Source organism: Agelaius tricolor, unplaced genomic scaffold (assembly GCF_023055355.1).
Source record: "Agelaius tricolor isolate 1412-34295 unplaced genomic scaffold, bAgeTri1.0.p SCAF_19, whole genome shotgun sequence".
Taxonomy (NCBI): Eukaryota; Metazoa; Chordata; class Aves; order Passeriformes; family Icteridae; genus Agelaius; species Agelaius tricolor.
The window spans coordinates 120,493-144,657 of record NW_027269279.1 but is presented as its reverse complement, the minus strand read 5'-3'; the positions used below and the strand labels follow the sequence as shown (position 1 = coordinate 144,657).

General features: G+C 42.6%; 2 protein-coding genes across 7 annotated transcripts in view; both read left to right on the top strand.

Annotated features, from left to right (window-relative positions):
• Nucleotides 1–1,446: 1,446 nt before the first annotated feature.
• Nucleotides 1,447–15,612, top strand: LOC139598393 (interleukin-9 receptor-like). The gene is made up of 9 exons (XM_071444735.1): nucleotides 1,447–6,918; nucleotides 7,796–7,886; nucleotides 8,280–8,388; nucleotides 9,649–9,842; nucleotides 10,533–10,678; nucleotides 10,995–11,169; nucleotides 11,386–11,500; nucleotides 12,526–12,610; nucleotides 13,097–15,612. Exons 2-9 carry the CDS (start codon nucleotides 7,808–7,810, stop codon nucleotides 13,634–13,636), a joined length of 1,443 nt encoding a protein of 480 aa, XP_071300836.1. The 5' UTR covers nucleotides 1,447–6,918; nucleotides 7,796–7,807; the 3' UTR covers nucleotides 13,637–15,612.
• Nucleotides 15,613–19,367: 3,755 nt separating this feature from the next.
• The window catches only part of PDPK1 (3-phosphoinositide dependent protein kinase 1), a 31,702-nt gene continuing 26,904 nt past the window's right edge, over nucleotides 19,368–24,165 (top strand). The window contains exons 1-2 of one of the 6 annotated variants that reach the window (XM_071444704.1): nucleotides 19,519–19,667; nucleotides 20,197–20,348. In XM_071444704.1, the coding sequence (XP_071300805.1) occupies nucleotides 20,346–20,348 (3 nt within the window). In that variant the 5' untranslated portion in view covers nucleotides 19,519–19,667; nucleotides 20,197–20,345. Of the gene's footprint in view, nucleotides 19,470–19,518; nucleotides 19,734–20,009; nucleotides 20,031–20,196; nucleotides 20,349–24,165 lie in introns of those variants that run through there. The other 5 variants (XM_071444703.1, XM_071444705.1, XM_071444702.1 and 2 more) reach the window with 5 other exon arrangements.

Sequence of the window (24,165 nt, the reverse complement as noted above, 5' to 3'; positions counted from 1 at the left end):
ACCCATAGACTGCTTGGCTCCAGAAGGTCGTATCTTGAGAGAACCTTTGTGGTGAATGATGCATGTTTGCAGTGTAGTAATAATCTGTTGTTGCTGTGATACCAATAAACTCCCTTCCCTCACCCCTTTCTCTTACCTGAGACTATAGGCAACCCCAAGCTCCCTAAACTGGAGAGAGCACTGTAGTAAGTAGAAGCTGTTTTTTTCATAGGTGAGCACTGGGACAGTACTGCATTGCATCCACATCCTCTGGTTTGATTGTTCAGATCTGCCATGGTATTTGCTGTGTTGATTTTGGACCTAAATGACTTAGTTTTGTCCATGTAGTTATTACTCCCCCAGTACATCCCTAGCTCAGTGGCTTCCTGGGTACTGCTCTAAGATATATTAGCTTCTTTGGTTTCTTCCCTCCTTATTTTCTATTTTTCTTGTCATGTGCTGTGATAAGTCACGGGAGTAGTTGTCTTCATGTGCTGATGCATGCTCCCTGCTGCTACTGATCCCTCACATGCCCTCCACAAGGCAGCAGAGAATCCAGCAGAGAATCACCCCAGCTTCAGTGCCCTGAAGACCTGACTGCCCCACACTATCCTATGAGGGCAGCTTGCATTGTGATCATGTTGATGCAAATGTGTACTGGACAGAAGCATTGCTGGTGGTCTCAGCACAGTCTTCTGCAGCTTCATCTTGCAGCTCTTTTCACTTCAGAAGCTACACTGTGGTAACTGACCCCAGGCTGCTTAAAGGAGAAACTTGCTTGTTTTTCTGGGCCCTTTACATCTCAGTCCTGTGTGCTCTGTTTCCATTTGTATTGATAGCCACAGAACTGCTGAAGAAACTGTTTCTGTTACTGGAACACTATCTGGCTGTACATCTGATAGATGGTGGTGGTTTGGTGTTATGTTGGGCTGGAAATTATCTCTGCTCACCCTAGGAGGCAGACTTCATGAACAAGTGTGTGACACAAGGGTATTAAAATAATGGAAGTTGTTTCCTTTGAAGCAATGTATAACAATTAAGCTTTTGGTCAGGGAGTTGTCACTGTGAATGTGGAGGGGATTGAGGTGGGGGGCTTTCAGTGCCTCTTACGAGCAAACTGCAAATGTCCCTGATCTAGCAGTTCTGATTTGGAATTTTTTTTCCCCCAGGAACAATAGGGTCAAAAAGCAAGTACTGGGAGAAGCACCACAATCCAGTCTGATATACCAGTTTGGAAATGTCCATCTCCATTTCTGCATGGCCCCTGCCTCCCTGTCTCTTGGCCCCAGAAGCTGATACTGACAGACTGTTAGTCTGTTCTTTGACTGCTTCTCTCTCTCTGTTCTCTCACTAGACCCATGTACAGGACTGACTTGATGGATTCCTGGCTGTAACACTGCCATTGCATCATTGCTGCTGGGCATGGGAAGATCTGTTCCTTACACACTCTAGGATCAGGACAAGGAAGCACTGCAATGGTTGTTTGCCTTTGCTTCCAGAGCTGCCCTTTGAGCACAGTGCAGCAATCAGCTGTGGAAGAAGTACAGGGCAGGGAAGCTCAGGGATGCTGCAGGGGTCTGAGCACATTTGGGCACCGGTCTTGGCTGGAAGCAGTTTAGCCCCACATCCAGCAGGGCTAGGAAATGGCTTTAGGTCACTTAGAAAGTTATTTTGTTGACCTATTTATATAAAAGTTGCAAGCAGACACTTTTCTATTCAGCAAATTACTTGCCCTTTTAAATGTTAACCCTTTAGCAGAAATTCCTGTTTCTCCACAACTAATGAGAAGTTACATATATAGCTACTTTAACTCAATCTGATAATCAGAGCAGTTTTTCATTGGTTCTTGAGATTATCTTTAAAATCAGGCACAGTAAGCTCTGTTTTATTATGCCACTGCTGCTACTGCCTGATCATCAAACCACACAGCTTAAACTATCAAGGGACAGAAGCAGGGTGAAAAGTGACATTTCTTTTTTGCTGGTAAGACAGTTTACCATATTTCTGTTCTATGCATTCCAGTATGTAATGTTAGGGGACGTCTACTGAGCACGTCTACTGTGGAATTCTATATTGTTTCTTGAACTAGGAGCCTGAAGACCAGAAGTGTCTTTGCACTTTTGTTCTGGTAGTTTGCTGAGCACAAAACACCACTGTTGCAATAATTCTGATGGATTGTGCTTGAAAGAAGGGCCATCTTGAACAAGGTACTCCTCTCTGACTGCAAGAGATGAATGTAAAGGAATCCAGCCAAAATAGTCCTTAGTGTTTGGGACTTTGCAGACATGAGCATACTTTTTAAATGTATGTGTATATATATGTGTGTGTGTGTATGAATATTGCTTTATTGCAATCATCATTTGAAGCAGCTTTCTTTCTGGGATCCAAGTATATCACATCTAAAAGTACGTGGCTGTTTGTGGGCATCAAATTGTTGGGAAAATGGCTCTCTAAAGATGAAGAGAGAAAAAGGCTTGTTATATGGGGTTCTCTTGGATAATCTGTGCAGATAAGAAAATCCAACTACCTTTTCCTTATTCCCCAGGATAAGTCTCATGCGACCCTGTTGTGCACATTTGATGTGTTTCTGTCAAACGTGTGCTTAGAGGCCTAGATATTCAGAAGGTAGATAAGGTATCACTAATTTTTCTTTAAGGACCTACAAAAGTATTTTCTTATAGGCAGGGATGATTGTTTGCAATGGGTACCCCTCCTATTACACATACTAGCATGACAGATTGCTCTGGAGACTCTGCACTTCGGGTAATCTTAGTGGATGAAGGGGTGTACCTGTTGGTACAGACATGCTATTGCCTGTCACTGTTTTACTTTGTAGGTGCTAGTCAGTGTCTTATCTTTAGTGCTTGTTAGTGCTGCCTCTGGAAGAGACGTAAGCAAAGGAAGGGATTATGGCCACGGGAGAGCAAGTCATTTATGACTAATTGCTAAAATGTAAGGAATGGAAACTGAGCATTCAAGGGTGCAGATCTGCTGTGTCTGCTCCCACTGTGCACCACTCATTGTATCACAGAATTCTGGAATAGCTTCATCTGGAAGGGATCTTCAAACCCTCTGCCATGGGCAGCAACAGCTTCTACTAGACCAGGTTGCTGCAAGCCCCACTCAACCTGACCTGGAACACCGCCAGGGATGGGGTAGGAATGTCTTTTCTGGACAACTTGTGCCAATGTCTAATTGCCCTCACAGGGAAAAATTTCTGCACAATACCCCATATAACCCTGGCCTCTTCTTATTGGAAGCCATACCCCCTTGCCCCATCACTACATGCCCATCTCCAGCTTTCTTATAGCTCTTTTATGTATTGGAAGGGACTCTAAGTTCTCCCTGGATCCTTCTCTTCTCCAAGATGAACAAGCCCAGCTCTCATCCTGTCTCCATAGCAGAGGGACTCCAGTTCTCTGATCATCTCTTTGGCCTCCTCCAGATTTGCTCTAGCAACTCCATGCCCTTCTTATGTTGAGGACCCCAGAACTGGACACAGTACTGCAAGTGGGGGTCTCACAAAAGCAGAGTAGAGAAGTAGAATCCTCTCCCTTAATCTGCTGGTCATGCTGCTTTTGATGCAGCCCAGGATACAACGGGCTTTCTGGGCTGCAAACATGCATTGCTAGACCTTGTCAAGTGTCTTATCAATATCAGAATCTTGCTCTGGGAGCGAGAACAAGCAAAACACATTTTGAAAGAGTCCAGAGCCACTGCCAAATCAGAGCCTGAAGTTTCTGACTTTCTCTGAGATTTAGGTGAGTATACAAGATCATGTGAATGAGCTGCAAGAAGAAAAATTTACATTGATTAAGCAACATACCTTATAAAAATGTTGATGTCAGAAGTGGAATAAAACCTAGAACTCCCAGCTGTCTGCTATGGGCTGGCATATAATATCATATGTATCAGAGGATACCCCAAGCATATTGAAGAATCTTATGCACGTATCTCCATGCAAAATCCTTACTTCATGTTTTATCAGGCTTTTGTAAACTGATCTTACTTGTAGCCATCCAAGAGTCAGAGACACAAAAGTCCTATTTGATGTCCATCCATTTGAGCCCATTACATTTATCTACACATTTCTTCTATCTCTTTTCTCTATCTCATCAAACATAAGCTTCTTGTCCCCACTTTTAAAGTCACTGACAGCTTCTTCTTGTCTTCCTGTCATCTCTCACTTCCCTATCTAGACGTTAACTCTATGATGTTAGAGTTATGTTTAACTAGATCATTAAATCTACTTCTCCCAGTCATCCTCCATACTACTGCTTACACATTGAAGGTGCTGCTTACAATTCTCTTGGGCCACATCAACCTTATTCCTCAAGTCTCCCTGTAAAGCTCTGCTTTACAGAGTTTCTGAAACCTAGCTGATATCTAGGCTACCCACATGCTGAGACTGTGTTGTCAACTGCTTGCACTACTTCCTCTCTCAGTGGTATCTGTCAAATAATTTATTTTACCTTATAAATTCTTATGAGAAAATGTTATTGTTTTATTGTATATTCAACTGGACCCCAAATCTGGGGGTAAATCCCAGAATATTAATTTCTGGTGATAGATTTAGCAATAGCAGTCAGTCATCTGTCTTTCTGTTAATAAGAAGTTGAAAGCATTTGGAAAATCTGTGTTGTATAAATTCTGGTTAAAATTACTTAAAATTGCTTTTGGGAAGTGTAGACAGGAACCACAGGAGGGGAGGGGAAAGGCACAGATACAAGGCCTCATTTCCTTGAGCAGATAACAGGCAGAATTCTGCCCTGGAAACACACAGAAAGGATGGAAACACCATTGGAACCAACTTGAGACCACTTTGGAAATCGAGGTCATTACCACCTCCTGGTGCTGATAGACTGCTGGCAGAATACCTGATGTATCATTTCAGGGCATCGTCTCAGAAATTTTGTCTCTTCCTGCAGAGTGAAGGTGGTTCTCCTTTCTTTCTTTGTAGTTCTCATACAGCTTTTCTGCCTTCACCCACAACTTTGCAGTGCTGCAGAAACTGGACATTAGAACACAAGAAAGCAGCAAGTAGTCTGGTCCCCAAGACATCCAGCTAAGAAGCTGATTTTTCTTCCACTGCTAGAAGCTGCTGTAATTCTACCTGCACTGCTAGTACTGGGCTTCCCTCTGAGCTAATAGGAGGACTACAAGTCTTGCATACGTTTAGCCGAGAGGTTTCAGCAATAAAGATGGCTCCCCTTTGTAAAAATTCTTCATTTCTGTCTAATTGTATCTACCTTCAGTGTCCAACTACCGGACTCTTTCCATATTTCTCTCATAGATTTAAAAAATAAGAAAATACTTTTCTCCTACCTGAAATCATCTTCTCATGTAAGGTACTTATGGCTGGTGTGAAATGACTACTTAGCCTTTCCTTTGGCTAAGTTAAAAAGATTTACTTGGTCTGTAACTGTTGATTTCTGAGTAAAGTTATCCAGGACTAAATCATTCACATCTCCCTTTTCAGAAGCATTTTCATATTGACAACAATTTTTTATTTAAAGCATTGATTCCAACAGAAGAAATTAATAGTGTTTCTAATGCTACATGTAGCTGCAATAACTTTTCTTTTAATTTATATGTATCCACAGTCTGTATGTTAGCTCCTCTAATTGTATTAATGTACTGCAGAATCTCATTCAGCTGGTTATGTGCTACTTCTTGAAATAATTTTCTGGTAAGTCTTTCAGAATTCAGTGCTCCGTGACCTAATTATGACTAATGTTTATGGCTTCTAACACAAAAATTTGCATTTAAACATGCTGTATTTGCTTCCAGGAGAGCCAGAGAGCCAGAAATGTCTAACACATTTCAAATGTTGCAGAACTGAACAAAGAACTTCTTGCGTGGGAGTGGGGGGAGTTTATCAAATTAGTAGCAACTACCTGGAAACATTCTGTCCTGGTTTACTTATCTTGACCTAAGTTTGCTTGTGTGCCTGAACACAACTTCTTGTAAGCACATGAATAATTCTACTTAATGCAGCTCTCTCTATTTCATATTTAGTCAGAATTACTGTATTTATCACAGGGACCATAAGCAAACCTGATTAGAATGATAAGCACAAGAGGCCTCCCAGCCTCCCTGCTAAAATCAGCTAATGGTGACACTTCCTCTAAACAACCCCCACCCTGAAGAAAGTCTGCAGCAAAACAGGGTATTTTTTAAAAACCTGTAACTGAAGAGGTGATGAAATGAAAGCCAGAAATACTCCTTTTCTCTTGATTAGTTTCTGAAGCATTGTAATTATTTTACAATTTAATTCAGACAAGAGGAACTATAGTCAGGCATAATCACATGCAAGAAGTTATACATGGATGCTGTTGTCTAGCTTTGTGAAATTCATGACTGGAAGGATATTCTTGGTTATGGATCAGGTCGCTTAATCTCTTCAGTAAAACAATCCTAATGATTACTATATCACAGCCCTTGCTAAGCATAGGGTTTTTCTCGCACACTTCTATTCAAGACTGCTTCAGATCCTTTGTTGGTTAGAAATCATAATATTATTCTAAAGTCGGGCTATATACACTTGGTCCTGTGCTAATGCTGTACTTATTTTTTCTCCTATCCTGACACTCCTTCCCTTTTCCCCAGCTTCTTCTGAAAGAGAGAGATCATAATCTCTGGCAAGTTTTGTTTGGTATTGTTTTTTCTTTTTTTTCTTATAATAACTAACCCAAGCTCTTTTGAGACTGAACATTCCACCCTCTTGTTACCCCAGTTGTAAAGCTCTGTTCAGTGTCTGTGCTAGTCAAGTAGTGCAAACATTGTTCCTTCAATATTGTTTTTAACTTTCAAGAAACTGTTTTTGTTTATACTGATTAGTGGTCTCTGTCTACAAACTCACTCTAAGTTTTCTGGGTTTCAGGCTCTTTGGAGCAGCCGTCTCCTTGCAGTGGCGTTGGGCTCATTTGCTGTGCTCAGGTAACAGCAAATAATGCAAACTGGAAACATCTTTTTTAAACACCACATATTGCTACATAGATCAGGTCCATATTCTTCATATTACATGTTGCCAAAAAATCATCAAATCAGAAACTTTTAGTGAAAAAGTGTAATTTTAAATTAAAACTTCATCAGGAGACAATTCCAAGAATTGAATTTTTGGTTAAAAAGAAAGAGAGTGAGCCCACAATAACCTTGTAGAGATGTAGAGTCCCATATTGTGGAATATGTTCTTCAAACATCCTTGCATAAGCCTTCAGTGAATTGGGATAATGACTAGGCCCTAAGTATTCTATATCTCCCAATGAGTGCTTTGACCAGGATCATATCAGTTATTCTCTGTGTCCGTTTTCTGAATATGCAGAAATAACGTTGCTCCGGGAGGCCTGTGAGCTGCAAATGTCTGGAGGCTGAGAATGCTCAGAGAGAAGCATGGATGCTCTATTACTATGATTCTCTCTAAGCATCTGGTTTTGACTATGGTCAGAAACAGGATTTGGGAAAACATAAACATTGGTTCCAACCCACTGTGGCTCTCTGCTGCTCTTCAATTGTCACAAACCAGATGACAAAAATGCAGGAAGAAAGAAAGATAGAACACCCACACCTTCTCCCACCCTTGATAAAATTGCAGGAATTGTAGATTTCCTTTCAGGCAGGTGGTGCTTTAGTGCAAAGTACTATTTACTGCTATGAGAAGAACAGTTCCTATAGAAGGAATTATATAGCTGAGTTGGTGCCCTCTCTGACAGATTCAGGATCAGCTTTTGTCAGGCTGGCAGAAGTATGCAGCTAACGCTTCAACCCACTGGTAGAAATACCAACAAAACTGGTCTGAATTATTATTCTGTTCTAGATACTATCTGGAATGGGAGGAGTTTTGTGGCATTTGGGGCTCCAGCTGTGCATTGCTGCTGCGCTGCTCTTTGGTGGAGGAAGAGGGAGAGGTAAGAGGAGATCTGGAATAGGTCCACTGCACAAAGACAGGCACACATCTGTGCTCATTTTTCATTCACAGACCCTTTGGTATGGAATCCAAGGTCTTGTGACTACCCTGTCCCAGGAGCCAGTACAGCTGGCTGACAATGCCAGGCCTAGGGGACTGAGCCAGGACAACCTGGGCACCAGAAAAAGTGCAGCCACTGCCCAAGGTCCCTGCCCTATGATCTTACACTCATCTCATGCAGTGAAGTGTGTTACAACAGAGTAAGAACATGATGAGGAAGATCTGATGCAGTGTCAGCAAAGGAAGTACTAGCAAGTAATGTTTTTATTTAGTGTGCTGAGCAAGGCATCATCCAGTGATATATGAATCCAGTTCTGGTCTCCTTCCTCTGCAGAGCTCTCTGGCAGCCTAAGCTGCCTGAATAACTACATGACTACCGTGAGCTGCATGTGGGTAACGGAGAAGCCCATGGGCAATGGACCTTTCCACCTGCATTTCACCAAGTAAGAGCTGCACACCAAGAGCTGTCTGTGGTAGCCCCAGCGCTGGCTTGGACAGGACAGAACTGAAAAGCAGAGATGGAGCCCAGCTGTGGGCTTTACTCCCTCCACAGCAGGAGACCTGTGGCACAGCTAGCTCTGCCACCCCATCACCCCAGGCCTCAGAAGCTGCTCTCTCCTGTGGTACAACAGCCTCAGGGGCCACAGCAGTCAAGTGCACATGGCTGCATGGTCTCCCGTCAGCTGTGGGCTCTCCACCTGTTCAGTGAACCATTCTGGCAGGCATCTCAGAGCAGAAAACCTTTCCTTCCTGGCCTCTGGGTCCCCATGACCTGGGAACTTCCAGAGCCCATCCTATGTAAAGCTGTCTAATCAACTTCTAATAATTTATTTCCTTTTTGCCTAGAAATTAAACACCTAATGGTTTAATGTACATTATATATATAAATACAAGTCATAATCTTTAATAAGAGATTTAGAATATTATCTGAATAGTTAAATAGATTTAGAATATTATCTGAATAATTTTTCCTCTAATAGAAGAAATCAGGTGAATAGTTTGCTAATTGATAGGATAACTTGAGTTTAATGTATTTAGGCTATGTGGAAACATTGATTTGACCACCAGTAACTATTATATGATGGTAAGCCACTCTGAGTTAGATGCCTTATATTCTGCTACGGTTAAGTAAAAAATAGCCTAACTCTTATTAATACTAGGTTTTAAATCTATGGAAAGATGGGCAAGCTGATAAACTGTGATATCCCAGTTTCCTGTGGGATCACATGCAATGTGAAAAAATTGCTAACAAATGGCTAAACCACAAAAAGGCAAAGCATCTTTGAACATACTTTGCTGTCAGTAGTGGTTTGTTTGTAGTGAAAGAGGACTTAATGAACAGCTTATTGTTACCTTTGTGCTATGCACTTGTAACCAACTGTCCATCCACTCTTTCCCCCAACCCACCTGCTTTCCTGCAGTGACAGCAGCTCTCTCACTTTCAGAGGGAGTAGGGAACAGCTACCGGATGCTATGTGCAGCTTCCGTGAGATCTGGTGCTCTCAGCAGTAAGGTTATAAAGGTGTCTTCTTCCTATCCAGCCCTGCCATCCATCCAGCCAGCTGGTTTGCTTGCTGTCTGCACTAAAGAGGTTCATGGTCTTCCAGAGTGTGGTGCTGTGCTAAGGTGCCACATATGCATAAAGTGAAAAGCACTTAAATTGTATGACTTAAAAGAAACTTTCAGCCTTTTTATTCTTCTAGCCTCTGGTCAAAGGGCCACAACGCCAGCTGCAAACTGACTGCCACAGAGAGCATGCAGAATCAGTACCACTGCACAATTCATCTAGCCAGCCAGATCTTGGAAACAGATGGTTATAGAGTCTCTCTCCAGGGAAACTTCTTTGGATGTAATCAGACATACATGGCCTTTCTAGAGTACAATCCCCGCAAGCACAGTAAGTATGAACCAGGACAGCTGAGAGCTGAGGCTCTGCCCAGCAGCTTCAGGATAGGTCTGATATGCTGCCTAACAAAGGATGTCTCAAAGATAGCAAGGGAAAACAATGAAAACAATCAAGTCTGCCCATCCCCAGAGATTGCACTGTGTGAACTGCACCAGTAAGGATGCAGTCGCTGAGTCTCTCCATCCTGACTTTTCCCAGACTTCAGAGGGGCTGGCTCTGGAGCACCATTCAACAATACTTCTCATCTGCATCATGTTTTCTTGTGCCCTGGGTAATTTGCAATTGGATTGCTTCAATTATTTGTTTGTTTTGTTGTTTTATTTTTCTCTAAGAAATTATGTAATGAGGAGTCGTAGATTTTAACGGAGTGTCCCATGGCCTGGTACCAGGGAGAAATTCTCAAAACCTGTCCGTATTTGTGGTATGTTGTAAGGGCAGAAAGTGATATCCAGAGTGGTTCTTTGCTTGCAAGATTAACCCTAGGGACTACTGGAGTCATCCTTAATTTATGTCAGATCTGTAGCTGTTCTGATGCTGTAAGCTAACTTGGTCTACCGCTAGTGTTAGTATCCCTCTTTAGACTCAGCTTTATTTCCATTATTTCAGTCACCCTAATATCATGCATTTTCTTTTGTGGTGTCCCAAACACTGTGAAAAAAACCTCACCTCCTCTATTTGTAGTAAAACTTGATCCACCTTTGAACATCCAGAGCAATGCCACTGCCAGCAAGTGCCAGATATGGTGGAGTGTGTGGAATGTGCCTTGGTACCTCGCTGAAATTCTCCAATATGAGTTGCAGTATAAGGAGTACAGCATGTCCTGGGAGGTAACTGGATGAGGCATACAGTGATCCTACCTTTTTCTTCGGGTACAATGGCCTTGCCACTGAGCTCCGCCATCTGGCTTAAGATGGCCTTTCTGGTTTCCCATACTAAGGCTGAGAGATTTTACATTAAACATCAATACTGAAGTTCAATAACTCTCCTTCTTATGAACCCTGCATCATTATTCAGGCCCTCTTCTTGCATCTAAAAAAAGAAAACATGGAAAAGAGAAGGGAAAAACCAACAAAAAAAAGAGTATTTAAAAGACCATCCTTTTGCCCAATCTCATTAACAGCAATGCTTTGTAATACTTTGCAGGTTGCAATGAACAAGACACTGCCCAGTTCACTTCCACAAGTAGAAATTGAAGCCACAGAGCTTCGCAGTGGCGTTACTTATGCTGCAAGAGTTCGCTGCAAAGTTTCTGAAAATGAGAATTCATACCACAGTCAATGGAGTGAGTGGAGCCAGACGACAGTGTTAAAAAGAGCAGGTACAAAGAATATTAATCTCATTTCGTTTCTTTTAATGTCCATGTTAAAAAAAAAAAAAAAAAAAAAAAGGTAAAAGGAAGCTTTTCAAATCAGAGCTAGCTTTCTTCAATTATTCATAGCCAAATCCTGTTTCATTTGCAATCCTTGGTTATTTGGGGTTCTATCTTGACTTCCAGACTTTTTATTAAAAAATTTTGTGCTGATTCTTTTTCTAGATGTCCCCAAAGTCTCGGAAAAGATTCTAAATATCAAAACTATGCAGTACTTGTTCATTCCTCTGAGTTTTGGCACTCTACTCTATTTATTCTGGAACTGCAAGCTTTCCTCAAGGTATGTGATTTTCAATAAGTTCCCCTTGATCTTTATGGCCTGAAAAGGGTAAATCAAGAGTCATTACATTATTTTTTCTTCCTGTTTCTGCTGCACAGACTCAGTAATTTCCAAAAGTTCTTCTGACAATCTTGGAATGTGACATGTTCCTTGGCTGATGATAGTTAATGACACACTATACAGTCCTTAAAGAGACCAAAATACCTTTGAGACTCCCAAATTTGGCTGAAATCCAAGGATGATGGTATCTTAAAGTTAAAGAAATTTAAGCACATGGAAATATTTGAAGTTTCATGTAGATAAATTAAAAGTGCAAGTACACAGCAACCCATAAAGGCTGTTAAACTAATGTCAATGCTAAGCTACATGTGATATTCCTGGCAGGAGTCAGTAAGTAAAATACCAATAAAGGCAAAATAAAATGACTCTGATTCATTTGAGACCAAGTTGCACAGAGAAAAAGTGGTTTCAGAACCTTGGTTCAAAAATCCTCTGCAATTTTTTATTCTGGCAGAGGATAGGTACCTCTTTCTTTTTTTACCTTGACATATATTATTATGCTCCATATACACATCTTTCGTAGAGAAACAGAACACATTATGTCCACATGATAAAATATTTTTATAGGATAGACTCCAATAAAGGGGCAAGAATGTCTGGCAGAATTTCTCTGTTTAAATGTAATGAAACCAGAACTCTTTAAAATACTTTCAGAAACAGTGGTTTAGATCAAGTAAGCTGATAAACAAATGCTTAAATAGCTCAGTGTATGTAATGAGTAATAGACAAGTATATTAAGTTTGTGACATAGTCCAAATGAACTTATGAGACTGTGCTTCAGGTTAGAAACATTAAATGCATGCACAGGTGGCAGAAAAATAATTGCACGAGAAGTCAGAAATTATGATGAGTGGGCTTCTTGTGCAATCTTAGTAACAAAGTGGGCTGGGGTTCATCTAGCCAGTATCATGGAGACAGAGCACAGAAAAACTCTATTTTTTTTAAGTGGTGTTTTCTCACTTTAGGGCAAAAAGCCTCGCCTGCTTTAACATTCCCACGCCAGCTGCTTTCTTTCAGCCACTCTATAGTTTGCACAATGGGAATTTTAAGGTAAGAAATAAATTTCATTTCTTTCTTATGACCCTCCGTTTATGAGAGGAGGATTTTTTTCTGGGATTAATAATTCTAGCTCCTGAGCAGAGTTACTGATACATGATTCTGATCTTCCTAAAAGGTTATAGTTTCTCATTTTGCTGCTTCCACATACTAGTTAACCACAGAGCTTCTGTCCAGCCTCTTGCTCCTTAGAAGTGGAACTCCTTCAGTGGCTCCCAGCTCAGAGTGAATGCAAAAGGTGCACCTTTTCCAAACCAAAGTGATACCAGCAGCTTGCATTATATTCTAGTGGTGTAATCTTGTAAAAATTCTGGTAAAAATTCGTGAAATTAGCTGCTAGGTTTTTACCCTATTATTCTAACTTTACCTGTTGGATTTGCACTAAACATCTGGGTTATTGTGCCAAAGCTACATAAAGAAAGAAAAGTTATTTTGGAGTAACTATGCAAAATGACCCCAACTTATTGATGCTTTCATTAGGACTGGGTTGGACTGAATGAGGCTTGTAGCCAGCTTGAAAGAGAAGAGGCCAGCAACTCAAGCAAAGTGAATGCAGATAGAGTTTTTGATCTAAACACCCAAGAACTGATTTCCCAAATCTCATTGGAACCTACGGGAAGTACAGATGTGGTTACTGCAGAAGAAAACTTTGCATTTGCCTCAGGTCCAAGCCAGCAGTATGTCCCCATCAGGTACATAAGAGCAGAAGAGATAAAGATGTGGCCAGGACTATTGTTTGCACCAAACCATGCTGATGATACTGTTGGCCTGAAATTCTCTGAAATAATTAAAGACAACCTTGAGAGCCCTAGTGTTGGAAGGAATTATCCCTCTCACTCACAGCATGGAAAAGGTGACTTTCTTATGCTTCGAGAATCTTTGGGGATAAAAGATGTGTTATTCAGTGGTAGTGACTATTGTACTTTGTGTGACAATGATACCACAGGAGGTTTGATTTCCGCTGAACTACTGAAGCTTTCTAATCACAATAATCATGTTAAACATCAGAAAGATCAGTGACCTTCCCTGAAGAATATTGCCTACAAAGTTCCTTGTGCTCTCCTATCACCTCCCAAGCAGCACAAATGGTGACTGTGCAGACAGTTTCAAACATGTATCATTTTAAAACACATCCTCAATTGCTGTACTTCAGAAGAAGATTGTGACTAAGTTCCCTATCCAGCAAATACTACCCCTACAGGCATTCCCTAAATTAACCTTCTGGCTGCTGTGTCGAGACACCCTTCCCAAAAAGTGTGCTAAACTGTTGTGAGCAGTCTTTATCTGTAAGAAAAACAGGAACAGGTAGAGGAGTTAACATCTGATTTGTGTGACGCCACAGGAGGTGATAGCAGTGATTAGTTTTCAGTGTTGTAAGCAAAGGGCTTTTCTGATACCTGAAAAATATCCCATTTCTGGTTCTTGGTGCTTTTTAACTTACAGAAACTATATTCAAGGGTGCTTTTATTACTCCGCTACAATCTAATGGCAAGAGAAGTACATGATGTTGCTGTCATTAACAGTTACTGTTATTTCCCCAGAATGAGAAAATCAGTAAAACAGTGCCACATACCAGGAGGATGTTGGTGATCCCGAACTTTTAGACCCCATAGCGCGGTTTGATGTATTGTCCCAAATTTCAAATCTTCAGAATCTGAGGGACGCTTTTTGAAATTGTCAGATCAATTGTATCTTAGATTCATCAGTTCTTGGCAGACAAGAACCTCGCAGATGTGGTGAGTTCCCCCTTTCTTATGAACATGTCTGCACAGAAATATAACCATTTTCATAAAATCTTGTTTTGTTAATAAGGTATTCTGTACCAGCTGTATTAGCAAAATGAGAATGGGAACAATTATATTCAGATATGAGTAAGGAGAAGCAGGTCAGGCTTCTATGGAAGGGAGAGTGCATTAAGGGAGTTTGCATTAATAGAGAAGCAAAAGGAAACTGAGATTGAATGTAGTCAGAAATTATTTGAGAGAAATGAAAAGTCAAAGACTGTGCTGCTTGTGTCCATCAGGGCAAGATAGGAAGTCTATAAGAACTGAGTCTGCAGATGACAGGCTGATGGTTGAAAGGCTGAAATGATATTCCAGCATCAGCAGTTCTCCAAGTGAAACCTCTTAAAAACTTTTAGCTGCTTCTGCTTTTATGGAATTACTTAAAAATATTAGTTGTTGCAGCTAAAACCAAAATGCCTCTTCTTTACAATTAGGTCTTTGGAAAAACAAAGCCTCATTTTTATTTAGCCACTGAAATACTACAAATTTTCTAAAGCCCCCCCTCCCCCCTTTTTTTCCCATTTCCTTTGTTTTTAAAATTTTTTTGTACTTTTTTTGGTGTGTCATTTTTGAGACTGGTATTAGGTTCAAGCTATGGTTTTTCACAGCTTCTTCCAGAATCTCTGAACTATTCTAAGGCTGACTTTTGCCTCTAAGAGTGATACATATCCTTCCAGTGGAAGATAGAGAACTACAGTCTAATAAAGAGACATAATATTGGCTATGGTCAAACCTGTGAAGCCTTTCATATCCTGGGACTACTGAGCGCATGCTATTTGTATCACCTGCAACCAGAACAAAGTAGACAGCATTTTCCCCTTTTTCTTCTATTGAGTTTTGTCAAAAGAAACTATTTTGGAAGATACTTAAGTAGTGCTTGTAAGCCACTAAGGAGCTGGAAATGTTCTGTGACAAATATTTTGGTTTAATTGTAGATATGCTTTTTGGTGGTGTGTTTGGGGGTTGTTGGTTTGGGTTGGGTTGGTTTGGTTTGGTTTGGTTTGTCTGTCTCACCTGGGACTCCTACTCACATAAACTGCCCAGGGCATGGGGACTCTATTTAGCCTCCATCTAGGTCTGAGGCACACAGCTTGTCTTCAGTTCTGTTTTTGTGTCGCTTCCTGTATGGCCCCTGGGCACGGGCTTCAGTTAGTTATATTTGGATAGCCCCCTTGAGTGGATGTGGTAGTGTCTCCCGCTCCCCAGGGCAGTGTCCCCGCTCCCCAGGGCAGTGTCCCCCTCCCTGGAGCAGTGTCCCCGCTCCCCAGGGCAGTGTCCCCCTCCCCAGGGCAGTGTCCCCGCTCCCCAGGGCAGTGTCCCCCTCCCCAGGGCAGTGTCCCCCCATCCCCAGGGCAGTGTCCCCCTCCCTGGAGCAGTGTCTCCCTCCCCAGGGCAGTGTCCCCGCTCCCCAGAGCAGTGTCCCCCTCCCTGGAGCAGTGTCCCCGCTCCCCAGGGCAGTGTCCCCCTCCCCAGGGCAGTGTCCCCGCTCCCCAGGGCAGTGTCCCCCTCCCTGGAGCAGTGTCCCCGCTCCCCAGGGCAGTGTCCCCCTCCCCAGGGCACTGTCCCCCTCCCTGGAGCAGTGTCCCCCTCCCCAGGGCAGTGTCCCCCCATCCCCAGGGCACTGTCCCCCTCCCTGGAGCAGTGTCCCCCTCCCCAGGGCAGTGTCCCCCTCCCCAGGGCAGTGTCCCCCCATCCCCAGGGCAGTGTCCCCGCTCCCCAGGGCAGTGTCCCCGCTCCCCAGGGCAGTGTCCCCCCATCCCCAGGGCACTGTCCCCCTCCCTGGAGCAGTGTCCCCGCTCCCCAGGGCAGTGTCCCCCCCATCCCCAGGGCACTGTCCCCCTCCCTGGAGCAGTGTCCTCCTCCCCAGGGCAGTGTCCCCGCTCCCCAGAGCAGTGTCCCCGCTCCCCAGGGCAGTGTCCCCCCATCCCCAGGGCACTGTCCCCCTCCCTGGAGCAGTGTCCCCGCTCCCCAGAGCAGTGTCCCCCTCCCCAGGGCAGTGTCCCCGCTCCCCAGGGCAGTGTCCCCGCTCCCCAGCCCGGCCCGATGCCCCTCGGCGCGTGGCCGCCCCCTGCTGGCGGATCCCGGACGGCTCCTCCCGCGTGCCCCCCCACAGGCAGCGTTGACTTCCCCCGATTCTCTCCAAATGCCTCACATCTTCCTAAAGGCATCATGCCTAGACTTGGATATACTTATTCAACTGCATCCTCATTTGTTACATGAAGAATGAAATAAGTACTAGCTGCCGTTCTCCAATTCTGTATGTCATTACATGCTAAAATAGTATTTATTTGCAGTAACTCACTATTAATTCATTACATAAATTCTGGTACCCTGTAGCTCTCACATCCTATTTCAATATGTTGCTAGTAAACTATTATTTCAGAATTTATATTAATACATTTGCTTTCTTTTTTGAAATGCTTTACTTTGCACTCTATGTAATTCCATATTAGAGTGTATTTCACATATGTCAAAATATTTTTTCTCTTCATTTTTGTCTTCCCAAGTGACTAAAATCTTTCCCAGAATAATATCACAAATCTTGTACACATACTTTCTATTTCATTATCAAAACTGATGAAAACATTGAATCAGATCAGGTTTGAGCCTGGAATGCTCCTTGAAATGCCATTCCACTTTAACAAGGAACTGCTAATGATTAGACTCAAACACATTATCAAAAAATTTAATAACTCATTACAAGACTAGCTGCTCCCATTTAGGTCAACTAGCTTCCTTAGTATTCCTTTAAAATTGAACTGCGTCAAAAATCTTAGCAAAGTCAAATTATATACTACCTACCCTGTTAGCAGCAAGTAAACTTTTTTGTCAAAGATGGAAGTTATATTGTTTCTCTGTTTATCCACTTGGTGTAGCATTATTTTGGGCCTTACTTTTCCAGCATTTGAAAATGAGACTCTATCATTATGAAGTCCTCTAGTGTTCTTGAATGGCTTCTCAGAAATAACTTTTAACATTGAAGAGACTGCTTCAGTTATTTACATTTTGCTTGTTTTTTTTTCTTTGGGGTTGTTTATTTGTTTGGTTTTGGTGTTTTTGTTTTCTTTCATTTTCCCCCAAAAACTAGTTTAGGGCAAATTTCATCTGTCCCTGCAGAATTTAACACATGTGCTAAGGACTTCAACTCAGATTTTTTTGTGTGCTATTATCTTGTTGAAATGAATATTATCGTGTTAAAACTAGATTGTTTGCTGGAAGAAAAATGGTGTGCTCCTTTCTTCAATCCATTACACATTATCTACCATTCATTCCCTTTCCTGAACAGTAATGGGCCTTTACTCTCCCTTTTTCCCAAGACTGATGACAAAATTGTGGATGTTGTGGTTGTTCCCTTTTCAAACTAATTTTAGTTTCTCAGTTTCTTTTCAACTGAACAAGACATAAAAATATCTACGGTCCAAGTTTTCCAGCAGATTTGGTACCCTAAACCCTGCCAGATGAAGCCATTGGACTCTACAGCATTGTCATCTCAAAGGATTACATATGATATATTGATATTTCATAGCCTTAAATTCTACTGTGTGCTTTATTACCTCTATTCTAAAGGCACTATTTGCTTTTCTAGAAAGGAAAATGTTACAGTTTGCTGATATTAAGCAGCAGAACCTAGGAAATTGCCTATAGTGATGCTGTTGCCTGATTTGTGTTTGCCTTGGCTCATACGTGCTGGAATATACATATAATCTGTACAGATGATCCACAGCCCAGGGGAGCTGAATCAGTATCACATATGCCCAAGTAAGCCCTGCTGGACAGGATATGAGCCTGCACAGAACTGTCTTGACTGACACACAGAGCTTAATTGAGTAGTCATGTAATATTATTGCAAGTCTGATGTTTTTGGTTCCTTCCTTTTCTTTGTGTTCACAACTCTTGGCAATATGATGTTTGAAATAGCTGTAAACTTGCTGTGTACGATCCACAAATTTTACTAGTTTTGTGATGAACCTGGTACTTTTTGGGCCTTATAAAAGTATCCAAGGACATAAACATAAATCCAACTGCTCAAGCAGCCATGTGGACTATTATACTTGTCTAGTTAGACAGAGGAGAGAAAATTCTTACCAGATCACATGTTAAAGAATCTGCCTTTTTGCCAGGATAATCTCTTTGAACTCACATGTGTGAAAACCATCACAGTGTCTGTCATTCAGTGGCTACAAACGAAGTTACAGCACTACTGCCCCAAGTTATGCAAAAGGTTTTTGATACTCAGGAGGGTTTCTCTGAGAGGCCTAAAATATGGATAGTCTGAATAGCGAACGTAGGCTTACAATAAAAAGCCACACACACACACACTGATCCATGCATCCAACCTACTACAAGATTATGATCAATTGCTCTACTCATCTGCAGGACGAGGAAATTGTCATACAGGAAAGCTGGTTTAGGCCAGCTTCTTAAAAAAATCTTTCTGAAAAAAGTAGATCAACCCTGGGACACAGCGATTGCCCTTGCCCTCCATGCCACTCCCATTTGAAGCTAAATATCTTTATTTTGTAGATTGTGATGGTCAGTAAACTAGATGGTCTTTTCCTGCCTCACCCTTTTGAGTTTTCCCTCACAATTCTGAATTCCTTGACAAACTCAATTTGTTCGCTGCAGTGTCGTGCACCACTGGCCCGCCCTTCCCGGCCTCTGCGGCCAGCGGGCTCGCACACAGACTGACAGAAAGCCGTTAACGGGCACAGCGGGCTCGACCGGAAAACAGCCTGTCAGAACCGGCGCGAGGGACCGCGGGTGTTATGCAGACATGGGGGGTTCTCAGGAGCGAACACCCGCACTAGAATTGCATTTATGACGCATTTGAGTTCCGAGCTGTACGGAGGGCGCGGCACTCCCGCCCGCCGCGCTGACGCCACCGTCCCCCGTTAGCACGGCGCGCCGCCGCCGTGGCAGGGACCCGGCAGCGGGAGGTGCTGCCGCCGGCCCCGCCCTCTTCCGCCCTCATTACACGCAGCTTCCTGGGGGCGTCATCCCACAGCTGCGCAGCCTCTCGTCGGCTCGGGCGCTGAGGCTGCCGGGGGACGCTCTGGCCTGGCCCGAGTGTGAGTAACAGTTACCGCCACCAATGAGCGAGCGCAGTGCGCGGAAGACCCGCCTACGGCGGGGGGATTGTTGTGGTGACGTCAGGGGCGGGGGACGCGGGCGCCCCATTGGCTCAGGTTGGGCCGAGCGCCTAGCGCGGAACGGGTGGGGAGAGGCCCCGGTCCGGGCGGGCCATGGCCAGCACCGGCAGCCCCCTGGTGAGTCCGGGCGCGGGGAACGGCCCGCGGGCCAGGCGGGCCATGGCCAGCACCGGCAGCCCCCTGGTGAGTCTGCCCGGGGCTGCGGCCCGCGGGGTGCTGGGGGAATAAGTAGGCCCGGGCGTGAGGGCCGGCCGGTGAGAGGTGGCCGCCCGTGCCCAGCGCTCTGGCGGCGGCGGGGTCGCGGTGGGCTTTCGCGAACAGCTCCGCCTCCTCCGCCCGCTGGAACAGGGCGGGTGAGCGGGCGCTGCCGCCCGTGGGGCCACTCTTGTCTCTGCTGCTCGCGGTCATTCTTCCGCCCCCCGCCCCTGAGTCGCCGCGGGTCTCCGTTCTTCCCCGAGCGTGGCCCGTTCGCTGGAGGAGGTGAGGCCGATGGTGAAGGGGCCGCACCGCGGCCTCTCGCGGACCTCCGTTTTCGGTTCCGGTACGGGGCGTTGGCGTGGTTATGCCGGGCCGTCTCCCGACGGGAGAACAGGTGTTGTTGCCTTGTGGGAGCTACCTGTCACTTTGTAATCGATTTCTTTTGTAGTAGGAACAAACGCGTGAGGAAGATCGCGAGGGTCACAGTAGGACGCCGTTTCAAACGCAGTTGTTTACGTTAGTCTGATAGCGTAAACTTGGTTTGTGTGCAGTGGCATATCTAGAAGATGGAGTTGTAACTGGTATACAGACGTGGTAATGGTAAATCTTCTTTTGTGTTGTAAGTTATACAGTTCAGCTAGCATAGACATTCCCTCTTGAAAAGAAAAATAATCACCAGCTTTCACTCGTGTTGACAAAACTACCTGGCAGTGATATGTTCCTTATCCTCGTGTGCATGCTGCTGTGCTTTTGGGTCTTGTGTTCTGTCAGTTGCAAATTGCCAAGCTTAATTCTGCAACACTTAAAACCTTTTCATCAGTTGGAATTGGCTAAGGAGGGTTTTCTGTGGAGAATAGCACAGCAGTGGTGATTCTTGACATGCTGTTTCAGTGTGCTCTCCTCTTCATGCTCAGTGATTTTTTTCATCAGGGTACTACACAAAATCGTATTTATTGATGAAGATGAGAAGTACTGTGGGAATAACTCTTCAGAATACATAAATGCTACATTAAGGAGTATGAGATAAACCAGTTTTTGATTATTAAAGGAATTAGTTTTGCTTTATTGCTAGTTGATACTGCTCTTTAAAGCTGCTTCTTAGCATCAGAGATGACTTCTGTTTACTTGGACTCTTAAACAGAGAGTATGCTTCCCTTTGTGTTTCTGCTCTTGCTTATTGCCCATCTTTTTTGGGGCTTTTTCTCAAAAATACTTGCATTTCTGTTCCTTTTCTATATACAATTTAGGTCCTTGCCCATAAGAAAAACATGCAGAGAGGGGAAAATTTAAGAACGCAACCGCTGACTATTTAGGTAAAAATTAGGATATTTTGTCAGGATAATTCTTTTTAATTCCTTCTCTTCCATTCTATTTAATATTTTCCTGGTCAGGTGAGTGTACTGACAGGCAGTACCAGATACAGGTGGCACAATTCACCTAACCTTTTTGTAATTAAGATGAGATCAAAGATGGGAAATCCAGTATTTCTGAGACAGAGCAAGTTACTGTTAGTGTTTATGTGATGGAGTTAGTGACATAATGAGTTCTGTGATGACTGAATTGTAAATGCATAAGAGGGATTAGGGAGGGGAGATGTGAATAGAGCACAGCTTTGAAAGGAACATTCTAGCAATTCTCTGCCAAAACAGTTTTCTGTATTTTTGTATGCACAGACAATTCCTAAAATGTTCCATTATTTTCTGAAGAAGTACAACTCCCTCCTAATGTCACTTCTAAGAAAGAAAGTATTTTAAGCTTTAGTTGCAGATTCCAATGTGATGTTAGTTATTTGCTGTTAATCTTACTGTGATTATATTGGGTCTCAAACCAAGAAGTGCCCTTCCTCTCATAATGAGAAGTCTGGAAGTATGGTAATGAACATCTTCATCTGCGGCAACATCTTCACTGGACTGTTCAGCTGCACGAGCAGCTATTAGATTCTGCCAGTGTTTCTGACCTGATAAAGCCTATAGTGTAGTCATGGATCTGGCTGAACAAAATTGCTACCTTCTTTTTATTCCCCCAGTGGAACTAATATGAACTACACTTTTCAAAGAACTGGGCCTGCAGAGCTTACGTAGAGTACGTTTTGCATCTATGTTAAGAATTAGATTACACTATATTAAGAGTTCTGTTTGTAGTTATTTGTACATGTAAAACTTCCTGATACATATGTAGGGAAAACCCTTCAAGCCTGTCTATTTAATGTTCTCTTCTCCTTCTTTTCATCATAAAGCCATGACTAGTCTTTATCAGTCATGTTATGGGCTTTTAACTGGGATAGGTTTTCAGTAAATGTTCTAGACATCAAATCCCTTACCAAAGCAGGCTGCAAGAACAGAAAATAGTAGAAGACAAGGATGTTAAAAAGGTGCTCAAAGGTGGAAAAATCAGAAGTTTTAAGAGGAGCAGTTTTATATGCATTCATATTTCTAACATTAGAAGTTCTTAGAGCTAGTGGAAAGGATATGATCCACAGAATAATCTGAGTATATGGGTAGGCTTTTTTTTTATTAATGAATTTTTCTTTAGGTTATTGATCTATTACAGTGCCAGAAGTAAAGTTTAATTTAGCTCTTGAAACTCTACAGGTAGATTACTGTAGCTGGATGTTGTAAGATACCCTGCAGGCTCAGGCTCCAGTTAGAAGGCATCATTGCCAGAAAATCTTGGAAAGGGATGCTGACTACTGAGGTACTTGCAGGAATTTTTGTACAGAAGGCATGAAACCAGGGGCACAATCACTTTGTTAGACTGAAAAATGTAGTCAGCTGCCAAAGTAATAAAAATAAGTTTGGTCTGAGTATGTGAAATATTTTAGTAATACCTGTTTTTTAACAGTAAACTTGTATTTTATATATGTATTTGTCAGAAAAGCTATATGGATTGGTGTAGAACTAGCACATTTATGGCATTCAGAAAATATGCGAGTGACCTTAATTTAGAAAACACTATGTTTGAAAGATAAAATCATTTTCCAAATTCCTCATATTGGACCTTTCCAAAGAATATGTATGATGCCAAGGAATTATTTCTGGTATTTCAGATGGAAGAAACTTTCTTTGCAAGTGGCCAGGTTAGATTATATATATATATATAATAAAGAAGGAAAAAAGGGGAAGAAGCAGATTTTCCTCCCTTCCCACTTCCCTTTCTGACATCTTATTTGCAGGTAAGCTTGTAGAAACTTACTGTAGTCTAAAGCACCTGAAAGAACTGGAAACAAAATACACAAAGCTAGCTATTTGGTCTAGAACCTTATTTTTCACGCTGTATGAATTCTACTCCAAATTGCTGTAGGAAATAAGTGATTTGCTGTGTGGTTAAATATTGAACTTGAGATTTGATTTCTGCTTTAAAAGACATGCTGTAAATACTTCACTTGCAAGTATTTTATTATTCTTTATGGTGAAAAATTGCAAGGATTAACTGGCTTAGAGCATTCTTCTGAAAAAATACTAAATTCAATGTATGGTTCTTTAGTAATCCTGCAGGAATTTACATTTCTTGACTGTGCCATGAATCCTTCGTACATACACTCCATCTATATACTGTCACCTTGGTGTGTCTGCTTCTCTGTTCTTCACCCCAAGCTGTTCTCTTTGCCTCCTGTAGCTGCTAGCAAGGAGCCTGGCATAGGAAACCCTTTTGTGTTTGCTAGGCTGAGTCCCCATCTATGCCATGCAGCACCTGATTATCAGTGTGCCTTATGAGGTAGCTGGTGGTGTATCCTGAGATCAGACTATTGCGATCACAGACGGCTTTTGTTTTCCTGTGAACTAGCCAGCCTAGATCTGTTTATGTTAAATTAATTCTCAGTGGTTTGTTTACATTATAGCTGTTTGGGCCCTAGGCTGACTTTAGGTTCTTGGAGATTTGAGTGGTTTCCTGTTTCTGATTTGTTTTGAAGTACTAGGCAGCGGAAGGAGGCCTTAAATAGTCTGTCTCTGAAGATGATTGGAACTTAATGCTGTGCTTAGCAGTAGAGGAGGTTAGAGGGTAACTGGCTGATATGCGGGTTCTTATAAATCCTTTCATTAGCTTTAATCCCTACCTGATTTTTGAATTATAATCTTGGAAGTCAGTGGCAAGAAATACCTCTGTATGTAAAGTGGTCAAATTTAGAGAAGGGCATTTGCATAAACTAAAATTTTGGATCAGCATTGCTTGGTATGTGAAAAATTAATTTCTCTAGAAGCAAAAATGGTCTTGCGGATAAAATACCTTTATTCCCTAAAGGCCAAAACAATCTTAAGAATGTAGAGGTGTTCTCTGTGCTTCCAAAGCATTGAGCCTCTTGGCCATATTTTTGCTAATATAATATGAAGCTGATATCCTCATTAATCACTTATGGATGAACTGTGTTATGGATTTACTGCACAAAGCAAGAAATGACAGATAAACAGTACTTCTATTT

What these genes read in the sequence shown, in the direction of transcription:
- LOC139598393 (XM_071444735.1), top strand. Translation starts at nt 7,808, where the DNA reads ATGGGAGGAGTTTTGTGGCATTTGGGGCTCCAGCTGTGCATTGCTGCT. An exon ending in TGGTGGAGGAAGAGGGAGAG is followed by an intron (nt 7,887 to 8,279) that starts GTAAGAGGAGAT and finishes CTTCCTCTGCAG; the next exon opens with AGCTCTCTGGCAGCCTAAGC. An exon ending in GTACAATCCCCGCAAGCACA is followed by an intron (nt 9,843 to 10,532) that starts GTAAGTATGAAC and finishes CTCTATTTGTAG; the next exon opens with TAAAACTTGATCCACCTTTG.